We start from the raw sequence: 21,147 nt of genomic DNA, 5'->3' as shown, positions 1-21,147 counted from the left end.
CTGCTGTGCTCTCCTCCACTTATTGTCTATCTCACCAGTGTCCCCAAGGATTCTCAGTCGTCGGACTACCACATCAGGTTCCTTCCCTACGCAGTGGGTGCAGCCCAGCTCACAGGGGGAGTGGCTCAGGTTGTCAGCATTGTTGTGGATCCTGCCTGGGTGGTGCTCGATGCTGTAGTCATACTGCTCAAGCTTACCCAACCATCGCGCTAGTTGTCCTTCAGGGCTTTTTAGAGTCTTCAGCCACCTCAGAGCTGCATGGTCTGTTTTTATGATGAACTTGGCGCCATATAAATACGGGTGAAAATGTTCTAGATTCTTCACCACTGCCAGCAGCTCCTTCTGGGTGACAGTAGTTGCGTTCTTATTTACTAAACTTGGCGCTGTAGTAAGCAACCACATGTTCTTACCTGTCCTTCTGTGATAGCACAGCTCCAGTGCCTTCTGTGCTTGTGTCCATGTCCACCACGTACAGTCAACTTGGATTTGGGTAAGGCATCACCAGTGCGCTCTTCTAGCCACAGAAAGCCTCTTGGCATGCCTCAGTCCATTCAAAAGTTGCTTCCTTCCTTGGTGGAGTGGTGATGCGATGGTAGTGAAGTCTTGTACAAAGCGGCAATAGTAGGTGCAGAGTCCCAAGAAACTTCCTTCCTTAGTGGAGTGGTACTGTGATGGTAGCGAAGTCTCTTTGTATACAAAGTGGCAATAGTAGGTGCAGAGTCCCAAGAAACTCCTAACCTCTGTCACATTCCTGGGCAACAGCCAATCTCTCACCGCTGCTACTTTTTGCAGATCGGTTCGCACTCCATCACACACAATGACAAGTCCCAGGAGTGAGACCTTGTGCTAGAACAAACACTTGTTAGGGCTTAGCTTAAGGTTGGCCTCCCACAGTCACTGTAACACCTCTCTCAGCTGCCACAACTCTTCCTTAAAGGTATGACAGAAGACAATGACATCATTGATATAGACTAGCACTGTTTTTCACTGTAGGACATCAAGCACCATCTCCATCAGGTGCTTGAAGCAGCTGGGGGCGTTACAGAGACTGAAAGGTAGCACATTAAACTGCCACAGTCCTTGGCCAAACGAGAAGGCAGTCATCGGGTTGTCTTTCTCAGCCATTTCTACTTGGTGATATCTGGACTTCAGGTCCAGAGTAGAGAACCAAGTGTCCCTGACCAGTGCATCTAGGGTGTCGTTGATTCTGGGCAGGGGGTAGGAGTCCTTTATCATAATGTTGTTCAAAGCCCAGTAGCCCACAGACAAGCATGTCATGCTGTCCTTCTTCTTCACCAGGACCACTGCCGCTGACCATGGGCTGTTAGAATGCTCCATTAATTCCCATGCCTCTAGCTCAGTGATGAACTTCATCTCCTCCCTCTTGGCAAGTGCGATCCTCCTTGGAACGTGTTTTATGGGCGGGCTGCTGCCAGTATGGATGCTGTGCTTCACCGAATCAGTGTGACCCAGATCCATTTCATCTCAACTGAAAGCATCAGAATACTGGATTAATGTTAGCCGCATCCTTTCTGCTTGGTCTTCCGTCAGATGAATGGCACTCCTCTGTGTCAGGTCCTGCAAGTGCTCAGGCAGCAGTCCTAGTTCACCAGTTGGCTTAGCAGACTCCTCATCCTCCAGCTGTTCCATCTGGCACTCCACCTCTTCACAGGTGCCCAACTTGGCACCAGCTGGGATCCTACAGGTCTTGTTGGATAAGTTGACCACCAGCACGTTAACAAACTCATCCCTGGCTCTCACGAGGCTCTGCCCCACTGCTACACTGTCAGCCAGGTGTCTTTCTCTTGCAGGCTCCACCATGCTGTCTGCTCCCCGCATCTTTCACGACAATTGACACTGGACCTTGGCCTCTGTCCCAGGGGCAAGGTGCACTGGTGTAGCAGTGACTACCTTGGCACTGGTGTCACGCAGGAGCAAGGGCATTTCTTCCCCATGCACTCTCAACATCAGGCTCCCAAAGTCAAAGTATGCTTTGCTCTGTAGGAGGTAGTCCAAGCCCAGCAAACAAGGTTCCTCCAAGTCGGCCACATACACCAGTAGGCGATCCTCTGCACTCCCAACACCAACTTGAGCTTCCACTGGGCCCTTCAGCTGCACACAGTGCCCAGTAACACCACAGAGAAGTTGCTGAGCATCAGGGAGAGGCTGCATGGACACCACATCCTCCCGCATGAATATCCTCTCCTGTCCAGTGTTGATGACCACACGTCATGGTTTCCCATCCAAGACACCATCCACTTGAACTGCTCTGGCTGCGGTGTGAAGGCAGTTTACATTGCGCGGGACCATGGGGTTGCTGGCTGGTGTTCGGCCCCTGCACCCAGCCCAGACCCGTTTCCCTCCTACACGACTTCCTTATGTTGAGGGCAGGCACCTGAAATGTGGCCGAGCTGTCCACATCTTCAGCAGCAGAGTTCAGAGACGTAGGAGGGCAGCTGATCAAGGGAACACGTCCTTCGCTCCCTCGGACATCGACTATGCATGTGGCCTTTCTCATCACAGCCCCAACAGCAGCCTCTAAAATCTCCTGCGCTCGTCCTATCCACTCCTGTTGGTTTACCAGCTGATGGCTTCTCCATCTGTGTCCTATGAGCCCTGAAGTCGTGACGGGGCCTCACTGCCTCTTCCTCATAACCTGTGGTGTGGCCCTTGCCAGCGCCTCCCCGAGGCCTCGTGGGTGTGCCTGCTTCACGTAGATCTGGAGTTGCTGCTGCTGCAGGGCATGAACAAAGTGGTCGCTAGCCAATACGGCCACCATGTCTTCTGGAGCTGTTGGATAGGCATGTCGCACTAATGACTCCATATCCTCTACTAACTCTGGCAGGGGTTCACTCCTACCCTGTATTCAGCCCTTCAAACGGGCACAATAGACCTCCGATTGGTATTGTTGACCAAACTTGCACTCAAGCCCCTCCACCACACATGGGTAAGAGACCCGCTGTTTTGCTGACAGGTGTCCAAGCACTTCCACCGCTGGTCCCTGCAAGCAGGAGACAAGTTGCAGGCAACGTTCAGCCTCATCCCAGTCCATAGCATCTGCCAGCATCTGAAACTGGGCCTGGTAAGCTTCCCAGGCAACATTGCCATCAAATTCTGCTGGCTTTCGTCTCCCAGTACAGAAACCTCTTCCTCCCGTGACAGTGGGAGGAAGAGGGGAGGAGGGAGGTGTAAGGGCGGTGATGGGTGCTGACGTTGTACTTGTTCCTCCTACACAAGTCCCATAGGAGGAGAAACCAGTGAAAATAACTCGTGAGGTGGAGCAACACATGGGAGCTATCAAACAGCTCGAGCCTCCTGGTGTACTGAGTTTAATAACGGTGATGAACCCAAACATCTGTTTCGCCTGCCAACGTGGCAAACCCGCAGGCAACAATGATGTGTCAGGCACAGCTTATTTGTGCACTGACCTATGAACAAACATAATTTATACCCAAATTAATGTAAATTCCTATATAATAATAAATCAAATATCAACACCCTTTAAAGTCTCAATACAAATAATCTTGGTAATCCCATTCTTCCTCACAAACTGAGTGAACCAAATTCAAACCCCTGGCGTTAACATCATTCAAACCCCTGGCGCCAACATCTCCCCACCATAGGAGTACTTTTAATAACTCCTATCCTTACTTTCAACAACATGGTCATATGGCATCAGGATGTATAAATACAAATGTCTCACTAAGAGACAACTCAACCCTCACCCTGGGAAGCAAATGATACAATAAAACAATAAACAATACTCAAAGGGACAATACTGATCATCAACCTAAATCTACAATACATCTCAAACTCTCAAATCTCTCATATTCAGCCTCTGAGGAGGCTTTACAGTTCGTCCTGTTCTAGACATAAGTTGACGACGGTGTCATGGAGTGAGCCTCATCAGAACCTTGAGCATATGCTGGGAAAGCATCTGTTGGTGGTAAGGGACTATGAGCTTCATCTGTTGTAGCATCCTCCCCTGCAGATGAAAGCTTCAAGTTATGCAGTTTTTGCACTGGCCTACTAATTACTCCCTTTGCAGTCTGAACTTTGACACTACGAATTATTCCATCCTTCCCAGGGAATAGCTCAACAACCACTCCAAGGGGCCATTGCAAACGAGAACTATCTTCCCGAACCAGCACAACAGATCCCTCCTCGAGGTTACATCTGGGTATGAAACCTGTAATGATAGGGGGTAAATTCAATAAATAGTTAGACACCCACACACTCCAAAACTTATCAAGTTGTTGTTGTCTCAGGCTTTCTCGCTCACATAGGTCCTTATGTGACATTTCAGGAACCTGGCAATCACCTTTAAGCTCTCTATGAAATCCAGCTGTGCGCCCAATTTAAAAATGAGGTGTTAAAGGGCTTACAGAATTAGGATAATCTGTGGCAAATGTTAAGAGTCTGGAATTTACACTTGCCTCAATTTCATGTAAGGTAGTCTCTAGCTCACATCTTGTTAAACATTTTATACCAAGAGTCTTTCTCAGAGCTGATTTAACAGATTGGACTAATCTTTCCCACCAACCTCCCCACCATGGAACATGGGGTACAACAAACTTCCACTGGGGAGCAAGGGTGCCAAAGAAATGATGCATTTGTTTAGACATACTAATTAAAGTCTTGGCATTGTCAGAGTAAATAACAGATGGAAGGCCTCTTCTGGCAGAAAACCTACGAAAGGCAAGTAAGCAAGCATCATAAGACATAGAGTTAGTCAACTCTAAGTGTACTGCATGGACAACTCCACAAGTGAATAACAAAATGTACAGCTTCTTGCATGGAAAATCAACACAAAACAGTGGTCCTGCATAATCTACACCTGTCACAGTGAAAGGAGGAACAGAGTTAATTCTTAGTCCTGGGAGAGGAGCTACAGGCTGACGGCAAGCTTGTGAGTGATCTACGACAAATCATACACTCTCTACAGACTACCCTAGTAAGCTTTCTTAATCTGACAATTAAGTAACAAGATCTTAATGTTGAAATTAAAGTGGAAACACCAGCGTGTTTCAGAAATACATGTTGGAAACTTAACTAACAGCTTGGCAATGTGACCTGTAGGAATAATCATAGGATACTTGCAATCATAACTTAATTCAGCCTGGTCCAGCTGTCTCTTGCTTCTCAAAAGACCATTTTCATCCATAAAGGGATTGAATTTCCTAATGTCAGAACTCTTACACTGCGTTTACACCGAGCGAGTCGCGTCGAGTCGAGTCGCATCAAGTCATTTGAAGCGATTCATTTCGACGTATCTCCATTTACACCGAATGCGTCAACCCGAGTCAAGTCACTACACAGTGACCCATTTGATTTCAGGGAGAATGGACGCATATTCTCTTGCTGTAGTAACTGCATTGCTCTGGCTTCGTCGTCGCAGACGTAAAAATAAAACTCGAATCTGGATGCATCATCTGAACACCAGGAGGCCAGATTTCGGTAGCTTCAGTCATTTATTCCCAGACCTGGTAAACCATCCAGAAAAATTCTACAACTTTTTTAGGATGACAAATGAAAACTTCAAGAAGCTGGTGGAGTTGGTTGGACCTTCCATTAGGAAAATCAACACTAACTACAGGCGTGCAATAGGAACGGAAGAAAGAATGGCCATTTTTTTAAGGTAAGAGGTATTTTTATTGAACATTACAAAAATCATTACACGTACGGCAATAGTAAATTAGTGAGCTGATGGCAGTAATGCATTCCTGATGGTGAGTGAAACATGATCATCTAAATTACTTCTCAGAGGTTAAAAAACTGTTCATTATTCTCTACGTAGTTGTCACTTGCATGGGATGTACCTGGTGACGGTGTTGGTGTATGTGATTGATTATGTTCAGTCCAGTACCCATACTGGACAGAGGGTGTGGGCTTGAACATCTTCCTACGAAAGGCTTCATATATTTCAATTCTTATGTCCATGTTGTCAATTGGCGACAGTTGTTTCATCATAGGCAGCAGGCTTAACAAAAACTGGCGATCTCCGTCATTATCATTTTGTGACGACGCTTTTCCTCTCAGTTGTTTTATTTCGTCTAAGAAAAGCAAATCTATCTCATCTGCACTGGCCTTGCTATTTTTTTTTTGCGATACAAGGCTTCTTTGATTTGGGAAAAATAGGCTTGTCATTGCTGCGATCCTCACAAGTTTTGACGTTACTGGCAGCCTCTTGAGGAGATGCATTTTCTGATGCTTCGATGACAGCAGAAAGTGAAGAATCTTGATCTGCATCTTCCGTTTCATGACAGGTGTCTTCATCAGGAGGTTTAGGGACGTTTGAAGATGTTGGTCGTGGCGTCACATAAGGGATCAGAAATTGCATGGCATCGTAGTACACCCACCTCCTTGCCTGTGTATTACCTGATCCAGATGGTTTTTCACTATTCTTTCTTCTTTCCCTCATAAAATTGCTTCTTAGGTGGCGCCATTTGTCCTTACATTCGGGTTCTGTAAAAGAGTTAAATAAAATAAATAAATTAATTAATTAATATATATATATATATATATATATATATATATATATATATATATATATATATATATATATATATATATATATATATATATATATAGATAGATAGATAGATAGATAGATAGATAGATAGATAGATAGATAGATCGATAGATAGATCTAAGTACCTTAAAAACGACAGGATTATATTATATGGTAAGTAATGAATGTCACTACTGAACGGTTATTTATTGTACCTTGTTACTATATTTCTTTTTAGGCATGTGGTTACTGGAGAATCTTTGACTTCCCTTGGTTACCAGTTTCGTGTCGGCAAGGCCACAGTACACAAGATTGTCAAGGAAACCAGCAAAGCCATATGGGAAACACTACAACCACAGTATTTGCCTGTACCTGATGAACACCAGTGGGAAGAAATAGCCAGAACGTTTTTTGAACAATGGAATATTCCTAACTGTATTGGGAGTATTGATGGCAAACACTGTCGCCTGAAATGCCCAGCTAAAGCAGGATCACTTTTTTACAATTATAAAGGCTACCATTCCATTGTTCTGCTAGCTATTGTTGATGCCAATTGTTGTTTCACACTGATTGATGTAGGGCAATATGGACGAAACAGTGACAGTTCAGTTTTCACTGAATCAAACATGGGTAGGTCATTTCTCTGTGGTAGTTTAGGCATTCCACCATCACGTGAAATACCAAATACTGTAACCAAAACACCCTTCTTTCTTGTGGGAGATGAAGCTTTTCCTCTGAAGCTTAACATTATGAGGCCATATCCTAGAAAAGACTTGGACTACCCTAAAAAAGTATATAACTATCGGATCAGCCGGGCTAGAATAACAGTAGAGCGTGCCTTTGGAATTTTAGCTAAAAAATTTGGTATACTTCAGACGTCAATGGAGACAAGTGTTGAAGTATCTGAAGCAGTGGTGAAAAGCATTTGTGTACTCCATAATTTCATCCAACATGAAAACAGTTTCAACTACTTTCCAAGTGATGATGTTCATGATGCAACACATTCCCATTCTTCAAACTCGAGCCTGACTGCAACAAGAAGCAATAGGGCTACAGCAGAGGCTATAGCAGTTCGCGACAGCTTGAAGGAATATTTAATTTCCCCAGGTGGAGCTCTTGAGTGGCAAGACCGAGCGTGTAGAGTGTAGTTCATAGTGAATTAGTCAAATATATAGTTCATAGCCTAATATGAATAAAATTGTTGTCTTACCTGTAACACGAACCGTATGTATACATTTAGTTCACAGCCTAATAAATGGATCAAAATTAATAAAACTGTTGTCTTACCTGAATACAATAAATGTATAGTTCATAGCCTAATAAATGGATCAAAATTAATGAAACAGTTGTCTTACCTGTACACGACAATGCAGCAGCAACCTCCTTCCATAGGGAAGCAATGACATCACGATCCCGGTGGTTGGGGTCACTGGGATCATAAATAGCAGGGCGCTCTCGAACTAAGTTGATTAGGTCTTCTACCAGCATACTTGCAGACACCACGGCAGACTCGCTGTGACTGACGTCAAAAATAGGCCCAGCCCTATATGTGACTCGACGTGACGCGACGCGAGAGGACGTGACGTGACTCGAAGCATCCGGTGTAAACGGTTTCGTTCAGAAACCCATACAAATCAATGTTATAGCTGGGGTGGCGATTCATGATGCGTCATGAATCATCTTGACTTGACGTGACTCGACTCGACGCGACTCGCTCGGTGTAAACGCAGCATTAGGGAGTGACTTTCCAAGCATTAAGGCATTGATCTCTTGGCTGTACCTTTCTCTCTGAACACAAATTATTAACTTTGTCTTACCTTGATCAAACTCTGTATAAGACGAGGGCCCAAAACATTTAACAGCATGAGGTTTACAATTGTTCACAAACCTTATTACCCAAGCTAAAAACACTTAATAGCTTTTGTAAAATGACCCCAGCGGGCGTAGTCAATCCCTACTGATGGATGCTTGGACACTAAGCATGTCACGGAGCTGTCAGGGAATACCTCCTCTACAATGGGCAGTGCTGCTGGTACCTCATCCTGTTGCATGGAAGTAAAGTGTTCAGCGAGCCAAGCAGGACCATTCAGCCACGAGGTACAGGAAATTAAGTCTTCAGCAAAGGCACCTCTGGAAATAAGGTCTGCTGGATTATCTTTACCAGGAATATGCTTCCACTGAACTGGGGGGATTAAACTCTGAATCTCAGTTACTCTATTCACTACAAAAGTCTTCCATCTATTAGGGTCTCCCTTTATCCATGACAATGCTACTTTAGAATCAGTCCAGCAGTACATTTGTACATCAGTCCAGCTGTACATTTGTACATCAATTAAGTGTAGGGAAGTTTTCACAAATACAGATAGCCTAGCAAACAGAAAAGCACCCATTAATTCCAACCTCGGCACCGACAATTTCTTGATAGGTGCTACCCTTCCTTTGGCTAGAATATTACCTTAAATGACCCGTCATTATCAGGAACTCTCAAGTATACACAGGCACCATACCCCTTCTCAGAAGCATCTCCAAAGGCATGCAGTTCTACATTTTGTAGCTTGTTCCATACAAGTTTTGTAAAGTAACAACGATTAACTTGCCAAGTGTTAAGAACTTTTACATTTTGTACCCACTTCTAAAACCAGTGTTGCAATTCTGTAGGCAAGATCTCATCCCAAGAAAGTCCAAGTCTCCAAATATCTTGGAACATAATTTTTGCCATCATGATTACTGGGCATAGAAGGCCAAGAGGATCAAATAATTTTCTGATGACACTGAGAACTGCTCTCTTTGTGGATGCTACTTCAAGATCCTTCAATTCTAAACAATCAAATAAAAATTAAACTATCTATAGTCAAACACCACTGTAAACCAAGAATCTTTGTCTCTGCATGCTTGCTGGGCTCTAAGTAGTCATTAAATTTGTCTGTTAAGGCATTGCAGTTTGAGCTCCACTTTGAAAGTGTCATACTGGCCTTGGATAGAACTGACCGTGCCTCATCAAACTTAGCAAAAGCTTCCTCTGCGCTGTCAGCTCCTGACAACCAGTCATCCACATATAGGTTATCCTTTAGCTCTGCAATAACTTCAGAATCAGGAAAGCTTTTAAGATGATGTTTAACAGTTGCGTTCAACAGAAATGGACTACTTTTATTGCCAAATGGAACTCTAGTAATAGTAAATCTCATTATCCGAATGTTACCATTAGTTCCAAAGAAATCTATACACATCCCTGTCTTCTTTCCTTACATTAATCAGGTGGAAAGCTTTAGTTATATCACCAGTTAAGGCAACCTTCCACCTTCTGAACCTAATAAGTACCTCTACCAACTGTGGGTTAAGAGGGGGACCCACCTCAAGACAGTGATTTAATGAGACTCCATTATAGCTCACAGCAGATGCGTCAAAGACTTGTGGTGCTGACTTCCCTGACGACAGGATGATGAGGAAGGTAGAATGTGGGGTATGAGCTGTTCATCTCACCCTCAGGTACCTCTTCAATGATGCCTTCCTGTTTGTAACCCTCAAATACGGCATCATGCTCCTCCTGAAGTTTAGGATTGGATGTAAATTTATGCACCAAACATAACCTTTTTCTTGCAAGCCTTTCATTATTTTGGAGGCTACACTTATGCTCTGATTTCCAGAGAAGAGCAACCTCATATCTATCATCATCCTTACACTTAATGAAAGAGATTTTAACACAGGATGGTTGCTAACATCAGGATGTACTTCCTTGTTACAAATTCCCACTGACTCTAAATCCCAAAACTTATGTAACTCATTCTCATTGAAATTGTTAATGCATAACATCAGAGACAACTTAACATTTCCCTTGGATGCCAAAGCACAAATCCCAGACGGGATCCAACCAAACACCTTCTCTTGAACCACTAGTGCCTCAACCTGCAAATTTTTGTTGGGGATTACAAATTTCCAATAGGCATCAAGTCCTATCAAAATATCAGCATTTACCTTCCTGTCCCGCTCATACTCATCTGCTAATTGCAGTAGGGTTTCAGCTGGAACACAAGGACGTAATAATGGAGCACATATTGTGGGCACTTCAGCGGCAAGTAAACACACAACTTCATTATTAACATCCACTAAATTCAGGTCATAAATATTACACTGGGCAGATCTAGAACTCTTGCTTCCCCACTTCCCCCAAAGGCAGAATAGGACATCTGTTCAGAAGATATCCATGTAGGCCTAACCTTCCTTACAAATTAAATTCACTCGACACATAGGATCGATCTGCCCAAGAGTCGAACAACAAGGTAGCTTCACTGTACCTGCCATGTTTTTCATACATTAACTTTAGCTGTTAGCAAGACAGAGTGAAGCCAACAGTACTATTGCACCGCCCATTCGTGAGCGGGGCACACCTTGTTGGCTCTTCGTCGACTGCAACTCCGTCCTCGCTCTGCCTGTAGCTGGTCTGCTGCATCACAGTCTGTCGCAAGGAGGCCACTTCTTCCTTCATGGCACGATCCGCCTCTTCCACTGCAGCCATTTCCTCCCTTACGACACGTCCCATCTCCTCCACCGCTGCCACGTCTTCCTTCACTTCCTGTGCCTCTGAGTGGGCGTCTCGCACATCCTGAAGTAACTCAGCCTTGATACCACCACATAGCTCCTCTGCAAACTGCCGCGCCTCGTCTCTTACGATGTCCAGACCTCTTTGCACCGCCTTACAAAGCTCCTGCGCCTAAGCGTGCATTTTCTGTGCCTGAGCCTGAGCTTGAGCGTCCATTTCCGCCATTAGAGTTCGCAGCAACTCAGCCATGCTAGGCTCTTCACTTCCCGATGCACTATCGACACCATTGTTGTTTTCCTGGTTGTCTGTCATCTGCACTGGCGACCTGGCTCAACAACGACACGTAATTTTCAGTCCAACACTTTGCACAGGATGAGATCCCACTCTTGACACCACTTGCTACGTCTCCCCCAACCCCGGCCTCCTCACGGCCTCTGGGGTGGCTGCAGCGTTAAACAAAAGGGAGGGTTCATTACGTGAGTCAAGGCGAGGCCGAGTCAGTACAGATCACACCAGGCAGACACAGGAAATACAAAGGCACAAGTGTGTTTCTCTAACACTTCATTTCACAGGCTACAAGGTGGGGCACAGTCGGAAGGCTTGCTCAAAGGTGCTTTGGGTACTACAACCGATCGAAGTGGCAGGTGACGGCTGAGTGACGCTCCTCCGCTGTCCACACCACTTCCGCACCTACAGTATGTCTTGAAGCCGCTCGCCGGTTCGCGCACCCAACCCACGTGTCCACACTGTCTCACACACACACACACACACACACACACACACCAATATATTATTTTATTAATTAAAGCTTAGGATCTTCATAAGAAAAATTCAAGTTTTATTTTCTATCAGAAATTGGACACTTTTGGATGATTAATAGAGTAAAACTTATGTTGTACCTAACCATGTTTAGCACTATCTTGACATGTTTCCAGCTATGCTGACACTTTCTGAGACATTGTACTAATTTTACAACTTTACTAAGATGCAACCTGAAATCTTTTCCTGGTCTTAGACTCAAACTTAGAATCGAAGCCTAAGCCTTTATTAGTATAGCCCCTGGTGAGAATGGTAAAGAAGCCCAAAGGTTGTAAGTCATATGCAACTACATCCTGGCAACCCACAAGAGGTGAACCAGTGAACAAGAGAGACATGCAGGCAAGATCCTCCCGGTTCCATAAAAAGTTGGCGTGCACTGCTGTTGTCACCACGGACACTAACACTAACACCACCACACCCACCATTGCGGCCACCACTGCCTTGACAAAACATAAACTGAATGGATAAAATGAAGCAAAGGATGAATATGACCAGCAAGAAGAAGCATTGCCTTGAGTATTTGGAGGATTTAGTGGAGAGGAGCATGACACAGTTGATGGCTGACGGGAGATAAAGCGAGGAAGTTGCTTGCACAGTATGCTGATGCGTTTGGTAACAGATATAGACTTGGGGCGCACTTCGCTGGTTCAGCATCACATTTATATTTGTGACAGTCTTCCAATTAAGCAGGCACCTTGTCAAGTTCCTCCATTGGAATGGGGAGAAAGGCAGCAGGCAGTCCCAAGAAATGAAGGTGGCAGGAGTGATAAAGCACTCGAATACTTCATGGTGCTCACCTGTGGTGCTGGTGACAAAAAAAGATGGGAGGAGGAGATTTTGTGTCAATTATTGGACCCTGAATGCCGTCACTGTCACTGATGCTTACCTGCCAAGAAGTGATGACACCAGATGTGCTCATTGGAGTACAGTGATTTTCAACCCTGGACTTGGGCAGGACATCACCAGGTTGAGATGGCACCAGAAGATAAATAGAAGACGGCCTTCTCTTTTGGTCAAGGATTATGGCACCAGTTTTATGCCTTTGGGATGTGTAGTGCCCCTGGCTGTTTTGAATGGCTAATGGAACGTGTGCTGGAAGGTATGCCGTGGAAGGCAGCATTAGTATATCTTGGCGATGTGTTAGTATTTGGAAACATCGAGGAGGAGCTAGCACAGCTGACTGAAGTATTCTGTCATTTCAGAATTGCTGGCCTGAAGCTCAGCCCTAAAAATTGCACACCGTTCAGGACCAAGGTGTCGTTCCTTGGACACGTGGTTGGTAGACAAAGAGTAAAGACTTACCCACTCAAGGTAACAGCAGTGGAAGGCTGGCCAGTAACCAGAACTGTCTCAGAGCTGCAACGTTTCCTGAGTCTGTGCACATATTACAGGCCATCCCTCTTCACAACTTGACCAGGAAAGGAGTGCAGTATGTGTGGGACAAAGATTGCCAACAAGCTTTCATGGCATTGAAGCAAGCCTTGGGGCAGGTGCCAGTGTTGCCATATCCTGACCCTGAACTTCCATATATCCTTGACACTGATGTGAGCCAGGAGGGAGCCATCCTGTCCAAACTCCGAGATGGCAAGGAGTATGTAGTGGCATATTATAGCACAAAGTTCAGCAAGCCCGAAAGAATTATTGTGATATGCACAAGGAATTGGCTGCTGTAATGAAGGGGCTTGCTCACTTCCATCATTACCTTTATGGCTCACACTTCACCATCTGTATGGGCCATGCCACTCTCTGATGGTTGAAGACATTGAGGGAGCCTGAAAGACAGCTGGCTGGGTAGATTGGGAAGCTCAAACAACACAACTACAAAATGGAGCACTGCCCTGGCCGCATCTACAACAACATTGATAGCTTCATTGGTTGCCCCTATGCACCACAGTGTGTCCATTGCTCTCACTGTGAGCCAGAGGTTAGCTTCATTGGTTGCCCCCTATGCACCACAGTGTGTCCATTGCTCTCACTGTGAGCCAGAGGTTAAGTGCAGAAAACTTAGTGACTCACAACACAGCAGAAGTGGATGACAAATGGAAACAAGATCAGCGTGAAGACCCCTGACTTATTTCCATCAATCACTTGGCAGGAAGCTGGCAATAAAAGACCATCTAAGGAAGCTGTGTCCCCTGAGAGTCCCACTGCCTAGCATCTAATGAACTGTTGGGAAGTGTTGAGTCTGTGGGAAGGGATGCTACAGCGACACTGAGTACATGCTAATACAGGTGAGATGGATTCCCTGGTCATGGTTCCTGTATCTCAGCGAGAGGAGCTGCTGAGAGATACATGAGGGAAAGACCAGTGGTCATGCAGGAGTAAAGTGCATCCTGGAGAAACTGCAGCAATGAGTATACTGGGTGGGACTCATGTGGCCTCGGGTAATTCCACACTGCGGCCACCTTCATACCACACTTGAAAATTTATGAGCTTGATTCAAGGATGACAATAAATAGCTTGGTCACAATGCCATGTAACCTTTAGGGTGATACATAATCTGTCATCTGAAAAGCCCAGTACAATATCAATGACACAGACCTCAGACACATGATGAGTTGATCTGACAAAGTAAGGAGGAGCTTCAGAATCTTTAAGAGTTATCTCTTCTCTTGGGATTAAAAAAAAAAAAAGGCAAAAAAAAGACAAATCCTTTTTCCAAACAGTACATTGCTGAGCAAGATTGAATACCCATCTTGCAACATATATGGAAGTAAAAAACTGCATGAGCTGATAAATTGCGCCTCTCCCCACATTTTTCTGCGTGATGGCTGAATGTTTTATCCCTCTGGCTGCTTGGTGGCACTCTCTTCACACAGCAATCAGCTCGCCCATTAGAATGGAACATCCTCCTAGTATAGAGAGTCTTTGCTAAGGAGCAATTGTCACAAAATCCAGTGTCATGATTTGTAATTCTATTTTAACCAAATTACATTTTTTTTTCTAGAGCACTGTTTTCTAATTTTCTCTAAACATTACATAATGATATCTTTCAAAATATTAATTTATGATCCTATTAATGACAACCATCTTTTGTACAATAATAAGTGTACACAGGAGGACTGTACAGTCACTGTAATTTTTTTTGGCATTTCCTGGTGTATTGCAAAATCCATAATGAATATAGACAATTTAGCACCTTTCTGGTATGATTCAAATCCATGTGTCTGTTGGGTGAGGCTTTTACATCTCTCCTTTAGAGCACTGTCAGCAGTGTATGTGGGTACCTGAATGATGGTTCTGCAGACTAAATACTTTATTTTCTGTAATGTGCTTACATCCTTTATATTGTATTCTAAAATGTTTGCAACGTAAGTTGTAGTACATACCACTATTATTCATGGGATATACACAAGACACTTACAGTTTTAGTTTTAATAATATTATATACAAAAAATTAAATAAGAAATATTGATTTCTTTATTCATGTATATGATACTTCATGACACTAATGATACTGAAGTGACATGTAAGTACACAGGAGAGTATAGAAAGATAGAACCACAAGGTAGTACCACAGACATAATATATACAGCAAACACCTGGTGAACATGGAGAAAGCAAAGGCAAAGCTGCACAATGTGGTACTTGACTATATTGCACAGATAGAAAATATGACTATGCAAGTCTGTTTTATGTGATATGGCTTCATCAGTGACATGTTGTCATCTTTAATTACTACCTACTTCTACATTATGCAAATGCTATTAATAGTATGCAAAGCCCATAAGCAAAATTCTGTACGTATGACAAATTAACTATTGCTCTGGACATTCCCACACTGAAAGACCTTTGCAATGACTCAATTTTCACATCATAGCTGCATTTGTGTAACTGTGATGCCTCTCAAACAAACATATTACATCTTTGCATTTTTTTTCTATTAAACTTTACAAAATACATATTATGCAATTTTTTCTATATCTCTAATCTATACAATTTACTTAAACCCCATCTAGCATTCTGCCAATGCCACACACACACACACACACACACCCGTACTGTTCATGACATTCTCATTATGAAGGTGGTCCTGCAAGGAACAACACCCATGATATCACCCAAGGATGTCACTCATCACTAAAACTCAAGAAAATGGTGAATTGCACATCAAAACTAATAATGCAGTGAAAATAAATATAATCTACCTGGTAATTTGTATAAAACTGCACTCAAAGTGGTAGATAATTAGGTATGTAATGCAATTACTTACACTATAAAATAAATATGGCATACCATAAATATTATCCTCACTGTAAATGTTTCTCTCTCTTTACCTCGCATGCTGATCAACCCCCCACTCAACAACACACACCTCAGTAATTCCACTTGGTCACATTAACATATAGAATGAACAGAATACAGAATAGAGAATTAAGCCTAAGTATGCACATTAACTGTTGATTGTTATGCTACACCATTATGCTGCTGCTTGTTATGCTACATCATTATGCTGTTGGTTGTTATGCTACACCATTATGCTGTTGCTTGTTATGCTACATCACTATGCATTGACAGGGTATCAGCATTACCTCATCATGAGGGTACAGAACTTCACACAACTGTGAGGTTTCCTTGATGTCACAATGACATGAAAACCTTTACACGCCATAAAAGTGTTTACTGAGGTAAGTGAGAGGAAAAACCTTAAACGAAAGTAACAAAATAGAACTCTGCTTTGTGGTTTGCATCTACAGCAGCACCTCCTGTCTTGAATATATATCACAAGTAAAAAGAGATTCCATCTTACACAAAGCACTTTCTATCTAAGTAAGCAAGCGCTTCTAATTCTAAAGCTCACAGTGTTGGGATTACATATGGAAATGTTTTTTGACAGATCTGTATCAGCAGCTTCTTCCACTGTTGACTGTATATGTAGATCTGCATACAGACTCAATGAAGGTTGCTGTTCCATTAGTGTTTGTTGCATTGAGTCCTACAAAAAAAAAATACATATACTGCATAGCCCTAAAAGAGCATGAGTATTTACATTTGTTAACTTTAAGCAAATATTCTGAGTATACATAGTTAATACTACAGCAAGTTTCTCCATGAGTGAATACCCATATTACAGTTTACAGTTTTATTAAGAAAGATTTCCCTCAACACTTCTCTTGTATATCTCATCATATGAAACACTCATATTGCCAGTAATGCATGGTGACCACTTCATTTAATTCCAAAGGCTGGTTCATTATTCATTCATTCATTCATTATTAAAATGCCATCATATATAGTCCAACTCAAACCTATGAGTAAAATAAAAGACTTCACAAAGCACTGCATGAGCAAAATAAATCCTGAACAATTTTTAGCTGGCATTACACAAAACAGTGATCACCTACAAAACTTTCAAGACTAAAAGCCAGTACATCAGAGCTCTAACAGTTATCACAAGGAGTCTGTAATGAATAACTTGTATATCACATGCTTTGATTTCCAAACTTCCAAACTATGTCATCATTCAGTGACTATTACAACTGTAACACATTCAAAAATTGTTCTTAAAGCACAAATCTTTGTGTATAACAAAAAAGCTATCCTCAGGTTTATTACTTCCAAAATGAAACCAAATTGCAGATATATAATAAAACATTTTCCAAAATTTTTTTTCCTGTGTTGGATCTAACAGGAACAAAAAAAAATTAATATCCTAAAAAATGGAAAATAAAAAAGGATGACACATTAAAAACCTTACAAAACTCACCTTTAAAGAAGCTAGAGAAAGCACCAATTTGTCATATGATCACACTGGATAATTTCTGTGTACCCTCACAGCAGATTATATAATATGTATCATTCCTATGCTATTCTCAATGTGGCAACAAAATGCAAGCAATAAAGATAAAGAGCTTGTGAAATAAACTTGGCATCAAATGAATGAGGCAACAAAGTACAAGCAATGAAGATAAAAAAAGGTTCTGAAATAAACTTTATGTATGTATACATAATGTTCAAAAGTATTATAATTTTTGTAGTTTAAATCCATCCCTGAATTAGAACATGAATGGATGGCTCTTGTATTAAAACCTATAAATAACGTAATGTTTACACATATTATGGTGGTGGCACGATAATTTGTGCTCATGAATACAGTTTTGCAAAATATTCTCAAATTTCTAATTCAATTGGTACACACTACATTATTCTCCTCTTTGGCACTGACTAAAAGAAAACTGAGATTCAGAATTATTATCTTTTTGTATTACTAAAATCAGTTATATATTTTTAATGAATATAAAATAAATTAAAGCCTATGATGAAAAAGGTAATATAAAATGTTCAGCAAGTAATATAAAATCTTCAGCAAATAGGATTGTAATACTGTAAAACTACAAATCATACACCATAATAAGCTTACCACCTCTTTTGGATAAAAAACAAAAATCTTGTAGATCTCTTCAACTTAGGTAACTTTGTCAGTGGCAGTGTTGGAGGTTGTGGCAGCAGCATCAGCACTGATAGGGGAGCCAGGGGCATCATCCAACCCCAGGAGTTGCCTTATGTGGAAAACTGATCTTTTGCACCCCACATGAGCCTCTTGGGACACCATGGACAGACTGAGGAAGCCATGAGGCAGCTGTTGCAGGATGTCCAGTGTGACAGGGACTCCCAGTGACTTGAGAGTTTTGGCCATTGTAACATCATCATCCAAGCAGAAATCATATTCTACAGTCTAGAATTAATGAAAAAGAAAAGTCAGTAATGAAATATTAAATCTGTGTTATAATATACAATATTTTAAATGTCACTCAGTAATAGAATTTTACATAATTGTATTCATTAAATTCTTTCTCTATCTTCATAAACTTATGAAATTATTTCATTTATTGAAGAGAAGTTTAACTTGATCATACAAGGATGACACATGGAGGAAACTTGGCCAGGATCTCTTTGGGTGCAGTGAGGGGGCTGAGGTAGTGGTCACTGAGCAGCTCCACCCCTGTAAACTCCTCCATCAGACTGCAGCGACTGTTCCTCCTGGAAACGTTGTTCTTGCCCAGCAGAATCTGGCCCATTGACTGTCTGAACAAGGGGGAATGACACAGCCACTATATTACTTACCACTCATTTTTCTTCTGCAACTTCTGTTTCCAATTACATATTTATGTGAATCACTCTACACATAATATACTACATCCTAAGCCTTCCACATCTACCACAAATTTCACTTATATGCCCTTTCTTCACATGTGTTATCCCTGTTCTAAGGGCATCACATGACCCCACTGGTTTACACAACTCATTTTCCTTCCTCATATTACAAATCCTACACAGTGCCAAAGTTTGGGTATATTCTCAAAAATTATATATATACAGTGGAACCTCGGTTACTGAATGCCTCCCTTTTTGAACAAATTGTTTTTTGGAAAAAATTTGAATTAATTACTGCTTCAGTTGCAGTACCATCATAATTAAGTTTTAGAACAAAGTTATTTCAAATATTAAGACGTAGCAAAAGCTGCTGTTTATTATTAATTTATAGTTTTTATAAATATTTACTTAGTTTTTTATGTATTTGGAGAAGAGACGGAGTGCAAGGCATTAATTTATGTTTTTATATATTTGGAGGAGAGACACAGGGTGTAAGACATTAATTCAACCTTATTTCAAAGAAGTAAGATAAATATAGTCCCGTTGAAAAGCCTTTATATAAAACAAACAGTTTTCGGTGCTCAGGAGTTATCCTGAGCCACCCGTGGCTCTCTCAATCACCCCCAATGCCATTGCTACTGCATAACTGCATTTTTCCAGTAGCTTTTCCCAGCAGCAAGAAGTCTAAGCATTATGACCACCTTCATTTTGGCAGTAAGTTGATTGCTCCTCTCTGTGTCACTCTGTAAGGCTTCCCTCACTAGACCGGAGACAAAGAGAATACCTGCACAATCTAAACAGCATCTTCTGATGAATTCAGTGTCATTAAATTTATTCAATACATCCTTTCTGGATAAATAACTTGTGAGCTGGAGATGTTGTGGAGCAGCCATCTTGGCTGTGGAAGTGTCTGTCTTAAGCAGTTAAGACAGTGTAGGTTGGTGTCTGGGAACTGATTAATCCATTTTACATTGATTCCTATGGCGAAAATAGTTTTGGTTTTCTAACATTTTGGATTTCAAACGACATTCAGGAATGAATTAACTTTGAGAACCGAGGTTCCACTGTTTATATATATATATATATATATATATATATATATATATATATATATATATATATATATATATATATATATATATATATATATATATATATATATATATATATATATATATATATATTTCTGCCCAGAACAATGCCCAGAACAATGCCAAGGCTGTTCTCCAACTAGCCAAAAACTCCTTCATTAACAGAAAGTGTCAAAATCTTTCAAAAACTCCTTCATTAACAGAAAGTGTCAAAATCTTTCAAGATCTAACTCCCCTCATGACTTCTGGCATCTAGCCAAGAATATCTCCAATAACTTTGCTTCTTCTTTCCCTCCTTTATTTCAACCAGATGGCACCACTGCTATCACATCTATTTCTAAAGCTGAACTCTTTGCTCAAACCTTTGCTAAAAACTCTACCTTGGACAATTCTGGGTTTCTTCCTCCCTCTCCTTCACCCTCTGACTACTTCATGCTACCAATTAAATTCTTCGTAATGATGTTTTCCATGCCCTTGCTGGTCTAAACCGTCAGAAGGCTTATGGACCTGATAGGGTCCCTCCTACTGTTCTCCAAAACTGTGCCTCCATGCTTGCACCTTGCCTAATTAAACTCTTTCAGCTCTGTCTGTCAACATACAGTTTTCCTTCTTGCTGGAAGTTTGTCTACATTCAGCTTGTTCCTAAAAAGGGTGACTGTTCTAATCTCTCAAACTACTGTCCTATTGCTTTAATTTCCTGCCTATCTAAAGTTTTTTAATCTATCCTCAACAGGAAGATTCTTAAACATCTATCACTTCACAACCTTCTATTTGATCACCAGTATGGTTACCGTCAAGGCTGCTATACTGGTGATCTTCTGGCTTTCCTTAATGAGTCTTGGTCATCCTCTTTTAGAGATTTTTGTGAAACTTTTGCTGCTGCCTTAGTCGTATCAAAAGCTTTTGATGGAGTCTGGCACAAAGCTTTGATTTCCAAACTACCCTCCTACAGCTTCTATCCTTCTCTCTGTAACTTCATCTCAAGTTTTCTTTCTGACCGTTCTATTGCTGCTGTGGTGGACGGTCACTGTTCTCCTCCTAAATCTATTAACAGTGGTGTTCCTCATGGTTCTGTCCTGTCACCCACTCTCTTA

At 41.9% G+C, this 21,147-nt stretch overlaps 2 protein-coding genes across 3 annotated transcripts in view; one reads left to right on the top strand and one right to left on the bottom strand.

The window, feature by feature from the left end:
- Nucleotides 1–5,183: 5,183 nt before the first annotated feature.
- Nucleotides 5,184–7,859, top strand: LOC135099734 (putative nuclease HARBI1). Its single transcript, XM_064002229.1, has 2 exons — nucleotides 5,184–5,638; nucleotides 6,750–7,859. The coding sequence occupies exons 1-2, from the start codon at nucleotides 5,184–5,186 to the stop codon at nucleotides 7,657–7,659; spliced, it is 1,365 nt and encodes a 454-aa protein (XP_063858299.1). The 3' UTR covers nucleotides 7,660–7,859.
- Nucleotides 7,860–15,227: 7,368 nt separating this feature from the next.
- The window catches only part of LOC135099733 (hormone-sensitive lipase-like), a 30,960-nt gene continuing 25,040 nt past the window's right edge, over nucleotides 15,228–21,147 (bottom strand). For both annotated transcript variants that reach the window (XM_064002227.1, XM_064002228.1), the window contains exons 11-12: nucleotides 18,725–18,893; nucleotides 15,228–18,543 (exon numbers count right to left, since the gene is read on the bottom strand). In XM_064002227.1, the coding sequence (XP_063858297.1) occupies nucleotides 18,274–18,543; nucleotides 18,725–18,893 (439 nt within the window). In that variant the 3' untranslated portion in view covers nucleotides 15,228–18,273. The remainder of the gene's footprint in view (nucleotides 18,544–18,724; nucleotides 18,894–21,147) is intronic.

Source organism: Scylla paramamosain, chromosome 4 (genome assembly GCF_035594125.1).
Source record: "Scylla paramamosain isolate STU-SP2022 chromosome 4, ASM3559412v1, whole genome shotgun sequence".
NCBI classification, from domain to species: domain Eukaryota; kingdom Metazoa; phylum Arthropoda; class Malacostraca; order Decapoda; family Portunidae; genus Scylla; species Scylla paramamosain.
Note: the sequence above shows the minus strand (reverse complement) of the source record. Positions and strands in the feature narration are given on the sequence as shown.

Excerpts from the sequence above, each read along its gene's own strand:
- LOC135099734 (XM_064002229.1), top strand. The coding sequence starts at position 5,184 with ATGTCAGAACTCTTACACTGCGTTTACACCGAGCGAGTCGCGTCGAGT. Across the intron at positions 5,639-6,749 it reads AGAATGGCCATTTTTTTAAG|GCATGTGGTTACTGGAGAAT; the intron begins GTAAGAGGTATT and ends ATTTCTTTTTAG.